At 33.2% G+C, this 9,874-nt stretch overlaps 1 protein-coding gene across 1 annotated transcript; it reads left to right on the plus strand.

Annotated features, from left to right (window-relative positions):
* The first annotated feature begins 7,443 nt into the window (after positions 1-7,443).
* Positions 7,444-9,475, plus strand: LOC121267125. Its single transcript, XM_041170996.1, has 4 exons — positions 7,444-8,298; positions 8,595-8,739; positions 8,876-9,119; positions 9,280-9,475. Exons 1-4 carry the CDS (start codon positions 7,444-7,446, stop codon positions 9,473-9,475), a joined length of 1,440 nt encoding a protein of 479 aa, XP_041026930.1.
* Positions 9,476-9,874: the final 399 nt, after the last annotated feature.

Consider the following 9,874-nt stretch of genomic DNA (forward strand, 5'->3'; position numbering starts at 1 on the left):
ACTATTGAAAAATAAGTGAATGGAGTAAAGATTTCGTTCATAATATTTTGAAATTCACTAGGGGCATTTTTTAATCCAAAGGGCATAACATTCCATTCAAAATGTCCAAAGGGGACTGTGAAAGCTGTTTTATATAGATCTTTTTCAGCGATTTGGATTTGCCAAAACCCATTTTTCATGTCGAATTTTGAAAATATTGTAGCATTATATAATCGGGATAATAAATCTTTTTTATTAGGAATTGGGTATCTAATCCATTGTAATACCTTATTTAAAGGTTTATAATTTATTACTAAACGAGGAACTCCTCTTTCTAATTCTGCCTGTTTTTGGACATAAAAGGCAGCACAACTCCATGGTGATTTACTTTTCCTTATTAATCCTTTTGTTTTTAAATCATTAATTTCTTTTTTACAATATTCTAGTAATTCGTTATTCATTTGGATAGGTCTAGCCTTAGTTGGAATGTTTTTCTCAGAAAATTCTTTTTCATAGGGTAATTCTACTATGTGTTGTTTTCTATTCCAGAAGGCATTGGGTAGGTTAGCACATATTTCGTTTTCAATTGTAATTTTAAAATTATCAATTTTTTGGGTTAATAATGGGTCTTTTAACTGTTCTCGAATTCTTTTATATTTTAATTCTTGTTTTAAGAAGTTTATTTGGTTTTCCTTTCTTCTAATTTTATTTTTTGTTAAGAAATTAATTTCTCTGGTTAATGAAATTTTCTTTAAAGAGTTAATTTCTTTTGGTACTGGGGGAAATATGAACTTAAAGTGTATCTCTTGTCCAAGTATTTTAGTAGAGATTCATTCTTCTGTTACAGAGAAAGGGTAAAGTAGTGCAAGAAAGGATTTCTTAAGATTACTTTGGTATTAATATTTTTTACTAAAATGAACGTTGTTTTAAAGTAAAGTCCATTATTACACATATGTGCATTGGATAATTTATAATTTATATTTAATTTTGTTCCATTGGCTTGGGATAATGTTTCTCTTGTTTTTTCAAAATATTTAGAAGGTATTAATCCCTCTTGTATACAATTTAAGTCTGCTCCTGTATCTAATAGGGCAATTGTAGTAAAAGAGAATTCTTGATTAATTGAAACTGTTACTTCAACATACCATTTTTGAAAATTTATCTTATTAAGAATATTAATGAAATTGTCCGTTTCATCTAATGTTGAACATTCTCCCTGTTCAATATTATGTTTTTCTTCATGGAAGTTTTTTCCATTTTTCTCTATTTTTAATAATATAATTTCTTGTAATAGTTGTTCGTTTGAAACTACTAATTTAAGATTAGATGTTTTTAAATCTCTAATTTCCTGTTTTATTTTATTGATTTCTTGTTGTATATCTTGAATCGTAATTTTCTGTTTATCAGTTTTAAATCTACATATGATTTCTGAAAAATTGTAAGGTGTTGAGAATGAAGTTATTGTAGTATTTTGATTATTAAATGTATCTTTTAATTTTTCTAAATAATCTTTTCTTTCTTGAGGGTTCTTGATTTTGTCTATTAATTCTAATATAATGTCTTCTTGTTTTGAAAGTACATTAATGGTTTTGTTACAAACACAATTATCCTTACTTAGACAATTACAGATATGTACTTCATCTTCTTCTAATTCACTATCAGAAGATTGTTCTGAAAAGCTTGATTCTTTTAATTGATAAATTTCTTCTTCTTCTGAAGAACTAACGTCATCTTCACTTGAATTTATTATAAAAATGTCCATTAATTTATCTTTTAGTGTTTCGGGTATATCTAATTCATTAATTTGTTGTTTAACTTTACAGTTTGATTTGTAATGTCCTATTTTTCCGCATTTATAACAAACAATCTGCTTTTTCTTTTTATTAGTCTTTTTAGGATTTTTTAGTGGCTTATTATATATTTGTTTATCTTTTGTCTTTTTATAAGGTTTTCTATATTTTCGTTTTTTATTAGAATATTTGTTATAAACTCTTTTTCCCTTTTTGTGTCTTCTTGAGGGGCTAATAAAGAAGTGTAACCAAATTGTTCACAAAAAGTACCTAATTCTTTTCTAGCAAATTTCTTTTCTTTCTCCATTTGCTTTTTTAATCTTAAATCATTGCACATAGTTAATCCAGTTCTATTAATCAATAGTACCGTCTGATCTTAATAATGATTCTCGTACCTTTTGGGCGAAGTAATATGGAAGTCCGGCTATGAACTTTTCCTTCCAGTATGGCTGTTGACAATCATTTCTGATCATAACTTTAGTTAGAAATACATCTTTATACCAACGAAAATCAGATAATTGAGGGCATTTAAGATTAATCAATAAATCACTAGTTCTTTCTTTAAATTGAACGGGATCACCTACAAAGTGTTTAGTTAATGCATATATTAATGTATTGACAGCATCTTCCAGGGGTAAATCATTTTCCGTTTTGATTATTTACATATTTTCATCATATTTATAAGTTGTTAATATGCGTGACCTTTCGTCATATGAAAGATAATGATCCCACCAACCTTTTAGTTGGCCAGTAAATCCTGTAACAATAATGTGTGCTACTTGATGATCAGTTTTTCTGTTACTTTTATAGACGTTGGCTACCATAATCATTTCTTGAAAATGATTTAGTATTTCGTATTCAGATAATCCGTCTATATTCCATTCGTATAATACATCTGGTGCGAAGGCTGATCTTACTATATGTTCTCTTTCCTCGAATTGCATATCCGGTGGAGTAGGTCTGGGATACCAATTACGAGTAATAGAGACATGATGTTTTGAATCTCTAGCCGAAAAGTTATTAACATGATCTCCTCTAATCTTGTTTATCTGCAAATCTAGATTTTTAAATTGGTTTTCAATATTACTAATTTCAGAGTCAGATATTACGGGTGAGTCTATTTTGCTTAATACATTAATATGTGGTTGTTTTGAGGTAGTGGCAGTGTTACTAATAGTTAATTTTTCTAATTTACTAGAGATCTGTTCCAATAAATCATTTTTGTTTTTGGAAAATATCGATTTTAAATGGGATGGAATTTCGTGGGGAACAAATAAGGGAGTTTCTTCTATTTCTTTAATAGTGGGTTTTATAGGAGATATTTGGGTTTCAATCCTTTCTAATTGCTTACTCATGATTTTTAAGTATAAATTAGTATAATTATTTTGTTGTATTATATTATCAAGGTTTTTTTCAGTATTTGCAATATTATGTTTTTTATTGTAGCCAGAATTTGAGTATTCCTTTGATTGTACTTGATGGCTTCAAAAGGGGGATATTCTTCATAAATAATTTGGTTATTTTCTCCTTTAATCCATTGATTAGCAGTCCTGTTTATGGTAGATAATTGGTTTGATTTATATATCTCAAACCATGTAAAGAAAGGAATATTGATCTGTATTTTCTCTAAATCTTCGTAATATTTTTCTTGAATATAATCTCTTTCTATTTTTGTAAAGGTTGAGAAAAATGTTATTCTTTTGTGACCATTTTCTTTTTTCATATAATCTTGTTTGAGATATTCTTTGTTAATTTTAAATTCTTCTTTATTCAGGGTATATATTTGGGCATCATCTCCAACTACTTGAGAATACGTTGGAGAAGAGGGTTCTTTTTCAGGATTATGGGAGGTAGATGCTCTATCAGGATGACTAATAGCATATACTGGTGTATCAATAATGTTTCCAGGAATGATCCCTCGAATCTGGGTTTCAAGATTTTGGGATCTGGTATCAAAATTTTGAGATCTATTTCTAGAAATTGATGTAAGAATAGATCTGGGTGTATGATAACTGGAAGGTGCTGGAGAGGAATAATGTGAGAAAGATCTTCTGAAAGGTTGAAAAGCTATTTGAACCGTCCCATCCATTTTTTGATCTATATATTCGAGATTATCTTTAGAATTATTTTCTATCTTGGGTGTTGGAGTGATATTTTCTAATTGCCATTCATTAGGAAGTGTGACTTGATTCCAATTGATTTGTTTAGGAATTTGTATACTAGAATTTTGTGTGCTAGATTGTAATAATAATGTATATCCTTTAGGGCTAGTAATTAGAGCTTGTGGTTCTAATGTTGTTTTCATTAATTTATAATGAATCCTGTAAACTACTGTTAAAGCATGTGACTCTTTCATCATTTGATAGCCATTTGTTTTAATATTTAGTATTAAGGCGTGTAAAATGTTACCATCAAATAATGATAAAGAATAATTGGGATAACAGTTAAAATAGACCGGTCCTTGGAACAAGCTGGATTCTACCATTCCAAGTAATGAATCATGAAAGTTATAATGTCTTCCGTCTCTTAAACAAAGCAATACTGAGGTATTTAAGCCGTTTCGAGTGAGTGGCTTTATAGCTACTTGTACTAATCCAATATGAATAAAAGAATAATTTTATTTTTTGTGTTGATCAATAGCCTTTTTTGTTAAGAGATGTAATGATTCATAGTCATTATTTAAACTAATAGTTTTCTCTACTGTTTTAATTGTATAATTTGTAAGGAATGAAAATTTAGAAGAAAAAGTTGAGATTTTATATATTTGATTTTTTGGAACATCGGGAATTGTCCAATCTTGTAGATTTCTTTCTATATCTAAAATACTATAGTCTTCTTGATTAATATTATCAGATTCTATAGGGATGCTAGTGGTAGATTCACTAGGTTTGAATAAAGAATTCATTGATTCAGATTTTCAACAAAAATTTCCTATTTCCAAAGAGAAATAAGTAGATTAAGAACTTGAGGGAACACCTCCGGGACCTCCCTTAGAGGCCTCTGGCATAAATGGGCTGACCATCGGTTTTTCTTGGCTTACTAACACAAGCTTCCCAATATACATTTTTCTCTCTAGTTATGGTTATATTTATAAAATTTGTATCAATGATTCCTTTACTCTTTTTTTTTTTTTTTAATTTATAAAGCAAGTATTTTTAGACGGTTTCTTATGGCATTAATTTCTTTTCTTATGGCATTATTATATTATATAATATATTATACGGTATAATGTTATAATATATAACATAATATATTAAGTATTATATATATTGTAGTCTAATATAATAATAACTAGTATATATATATATATATAGTGTATGTTACTATATACTTACCATATATTAAATTCATGTATGCATTTATAACAAGACATACAATCATTCTTATAATCTTTTTATTGACCATATTTTATTGACTATAAGTTAGAATATTACTAACAACATTAACATATATAATTTTTCTCTATTTTGTTAAAAATGTAAAAATTAATTCCCAATAATTGATATTATATTTTAAGAATATATTATGTTCTTAATAAGTTGTCTAAAATAACATTGCATCAAACACATCAAGTGATTTAACATAAATATGTATGTAATCCGACTTCTTCTAATGGCTAGAATTAAGTTATTATTAGAGTATCAAACAATAATGGTCCTCTCCGTCTGAAGGGTGAGGTTTTGTCTTTGCATATAGCAAAGTGAGTCTCTCTATTTTTTTGACTGAAGAGACGTGTATGGAGACTGAATTGGAGAGATAATGGAGAGGTTTCACTTTGACAGATTAGGAGAAAGAAGAAGTGGCAATTTCGAAATCAGAGGTAGCGAAGGTAGCCAATCAAAAGAAATTTTGTTTGGTGATTTTAGTTGTCTCTGAAAGATTGGTTAATAAAAAGGCTTTCCGTGCTATGATGTCAAAGGTATGGGGTCCTGTGGGCTGGCTCCAATGTAAGGATATGGGGGCAAATAAATTTTTGGTGGAGTTTCAACGTGAGCAAGACAAAAATAAGGTTCTGTTGGGAAAACCTTGACTCTTGACAGGTATCTTATTTGCATGGAGGACATTGACTGGACTAATCCTCCCACAGAGATTCTCTTTTCTTACGAGTTTTTTTGGATTCAAGTCCATAATATGCCACTGGTGAGCATGAACAAAGAGACTGGAATGCAAATTGGCTTGGGTATTGGAGATGTTATTGAAATCGATACAGACAGCTCAGGCTGTGCATGGGGTCAATATCTACGTATGAAAGTTCGAGTCAATCTCTCCAAACCTTTGATCCGAGGTAGGTTCCTTAACCTTGATGACAAACAGTTATGGCTTCCAATCAAATACGAGCGATTACCATCTTTTTGCTTTCATTGTGGAGTCATAAAACATAAGGAGGGTGGATGCACCAAGTTGAATAGAGGCCACTGCGAGACTTACAAACCAGAATATGGTGCATGGTTGAGAGCTACCACTCCAAAGCCAGGTAGTACGTTTACAAAGAGGTATGACGGGGTGGTAGGGGTGCTGCAGATCCTCACGGGAGGCGAGAGGCATCAGAGGATGTATCTAATTTTGGAAAGAGTAATCAAGGGCCAAATAAGGGGGATGCTCCCTCAAATCAAGATGATGAATCAGTGGAATCAAAAGGGATTTCACTAATAAGGAAAGTTGTCATTCTGACCTCAGAAGTTCACTTGGAGCCAAAAGGGAAGGCTATCAACACAGCCTAATCATCGGGAGAAGAATATCCCTCTGAATCCTTACCTAAACAAGATATTGTAGATTTTGTCATCCAGGCTAGACTCAATATTATGGTGGTAGACAAGGGGAGTGAATATGCTTCAGATAAGAAGATGAAGGGCCTGAGCCCGAAGGCCCATCAGGAAAAGGCCTCTACTGTTGATCTAGATCCATCACTAGCATCTCATGTTAAGTCTCTCAATCTTTTCCTATCGTCACAGATTAAACAGTTAACCACTCCAAAACATTCAATATGGAAAAGGAAAGCTCGTGCGCAACACATGTTTTTAAGGGATAGTGGCAATGAGGATCTCAAGATGGGGGGAGTGGTTTAACATCTCTGAAGAGAGTGGTGGAGTTCCCTTTGGTTAGCTCAAATCCTGTTAAAAAAAAGAAGCTTAATGAGATACATGAAGTGGCTATTAAGAAATAACATATGGTGGTGGCTGCTAGGCAGCACCACCAACAACCATGATTTACCTAAGTTGGAGCTGCCGAGGGCTTGAGAACCCTCGAACAGTTCGTGAACTTCACCTTTTGGTGAAATCCAAGTTCCCTAGTCTCATTTTTCTAATAGAGACTAAATGCAGTAGACATAAGGTGGAGTTAATGAGGAAGAAGTTAGGGATGTCTAACAGTTTCGTGGTTGACAGTAGAGGGCTAGTGGAGGTTTGGCCTTTCTTTGGAATGATTCTGCGCATGTTGATTTGCTCTCTTATTCCCAGTCCCACATCTCTGTCGTAATTGACAAATGGGGGGATAAGATGGGTTGGATTTGTACTGGTTTCTATGGAAACCCCTTGACTTCAAAAGGGCATCAGAGTTGGGAGTTGCTGCATGTTTTAGATCCTGGTGGCAGTAAACCTTGGCTCTACATAGGTGATTTTAATGAAATACTATACTATGGTGAGAAGTTTGGGGAGGATCTAGGCCTTTTGCTCAGATGGAAGGCTTTAGAATAGCTCTGATGGAGTGTGGCTTACATGACTTGGGGTTCAAAGGTGATAGATTTACATGGTGGAATAACTGGGAAGGTTCTCAATTTACTAAGGAGAGACTCGATAGAGCTTGTGCAAACTCAGATTGGCTTGAAAACTTTGGTGGTTATTTAGTTACAACAGCAGCAGCAAGCTTTTCTGATCATAGGCCTCTTGTGGTATCCATTGCTCCAGAAGGACAGAGTTTGGTCAGAGGGGAAAGACCATTCAGATATGAGGCCAGCTGGGCCCTTAAAGAGGATTGTCATAAAGTAGTGGAGGAAGCCTGGAAAAGGTCATGGATGGTGTCTAATAAGTTGGAAATGGCAACTGAAGGGCTGAATAGATTTAAAGAAAGTTTGAGGACATGGAGTAAAACCTCAGTGGGTTCTACTAATCAACAACTTCACAATAAGATCCAACAACTTTCTGCTCTCCAGCAAGCTGATAAGGGTGAGTTGAAAGGACCAATCCAGGTTGTAAAGAAAGATCTTGACCAGCTGCTTGAGGAAGATGATATTCATTGGAAGCAAAGGGCAAAGCAAAGATGGCTCCAAGAGGGGATAGAAATACTAAATTTTTCCACGAGTGTGATTCACAGAGGAGAAAAAAGAACAATAAAAACAGTAGCAGATGAGTTTGGGTCCATAGCAAAGAGTCCTGAAGAAGTTAGTGCAAAATTCCAACATTTCTTTCAGAACTTGTTTACTACTTCCAATCCAGAGGGCATTTCTGAATCCTTGCTTCATTTAGAGAGAAAAGTTACTGAAGAGATGAATGAAGCTTTGCTGAGAAAGTACACAAAGCAAGAGGTGAAAAAGGTTGTTTTTCCCTCTCAGTTCACCTGGACCAGATGGGTTTCCACTTGCTTTCTATCAAAATCATTTGAGTCTAGTGGAAAATGAGGTATGTGAAGCTGTTCTGTTTATTCTTAACTCCAATGGAAATGTTGATGCTATCAATGCTACTAATATTGCTTTGATTCCGAAGATTGATAGCCCTTCAAAAGTATCTGATTTTCGCCCCATTAGTCTTTGTAATGTCATGTATAATTGTCTCAAAGGCAATAGTAAATAGACTGAAGCTTATTCTTCCAGAGATCATTTTTGCTTCACAGTCAGCTTTTGTCCCAGGAAGGCTTATTTCAGACAATATTATTGTAGCATTCGAGGCCTTGCACACAATGAATAACAAAATGACCGGAAAAGAGGGGTACATGGCCTTAAAGTTCGACATGAGCAAAGCTTATGATAGGATTGAATGTAAGTTTTTGAGAGAAGTGATGAAAAATATCGGATTTGCTTAGGATTGGATACATCTAGGCAGGCCTATTTATTCTCTGTGCAGAAGTTCTTAGCTCCTTACTTAATGATGCTGAAAATTCAAGGGCCATTTCAGGTGTTCCTATTGCTAGGGGAAGGATTCACATAAACCATCTGTTGTTTGTAGATGGCAGTCTCTTGTTTTGCAAAGCAAATTCTCTTGAATGGAGTAGGCTACTGTTTGTACTCTCTTTATATGAAAATGTCTCTGGTGAGCACCTCAATAAAGAGAAAACTTCAATTCATTTTAGCAGGAACACGTCTCATGAGAACAAGGATTTAATTCTGAGAATAGCAGGTGCCCTTTTTGAGATAAGCAGGTGGGTTGGGCCGGCAGACTAGGAAAGAAGGAAAGCTAGCTAGATAAAGGGCAAGAGGGTGTCCAGCTGAGAATGTAGTATATGAGAAATACTTAGGCCCTCCAGCTCTAATGGGGAGATTAAGAACTCAGTCTTTCAATCTTATTTTGGACAAAATCAGGCAAAAACTGAGCAGTAATAAAGTCAAAATGCTTTCTCAAGCAGGGAAGAAGATTTTCATCAAATCAGTTGTCCAATCAATGGCTACTTACAGCATGACAGTGTTCAAACTTCCTTGGGCCTTTATAAAAGAAATAAATAAGTTGTTGAGGAACTACTGGTGGGGTCAGATTGAGAAGGAGAAAAAGATTCACTAGATCTCTTGGAATTCCATGGGAAACGCAAAGAACCTTCGGGGACTGGGTTTTCTAGATTTGCACAGTTTCAACCTTGCTTAGAAAAATCATATCTTTAAAACTAATAATTAATATCTTTGAAATAACATCCTAACATGTATATAAGAGGCTTAGAATCATCACATAAAAATATCAAAGCCTTTGGAATAAGATTATACCACGAAATATTCAAACTTTCACAAAACAAAAACTGTTTTTTCACTGCAGTTTTCAAGTTTCTAGATCTAAAGAAATCTATCATTAAAAGATTTATTCATGCAATAAAACCTGAATGAACATTCATAAACACATACTAACAACACTCCAAAAAATTTTCAGACCAAGATATGTCCAATAGCTTGATCAAAAATTTCAAAACAT

This window comes from Juglans microcarpa x Juglans regia, chromosome 5S, assembly GCF_004785595.1.
Source record: "Juglans microcarpa x Juglans regia isolate MS1-56 chromosome 5S, Jm3101_v1.0, whole genome shotgun sequence".
NCBI lineage: Eukaryota > Viridiplantae > Streptophyta > Magnoliopsida > Fagales > Juglandaceae > Juglans > Juglans microcarpa x Juglans regia.

Bases quoted from the DNA above. Each gene is read 5' to 3' on its own strand.
- LOC121267125 (XM_041170996.1), top strand. From the start codon at position 7,444: ATGGAAGGCTTTAGAATAGCTCTGATGGAGTGTGGCTTACATGACTTG. The intron at 8,299-8,594 runs GTTGTTTTTCCC...TTTGCTTCACAG, and splicing joins CAAAGCAAGAGGTGAAAAAG to TCAGCTTTTGTCCCAGGAAG. The intron at 8,740-8,875 runs GTAAGTTTTTGA...GGGCCATTTCAG, and splicing joins AGCTTATGATAGGATTGAAT to GTGTTCCTATTGCTAGGGGA.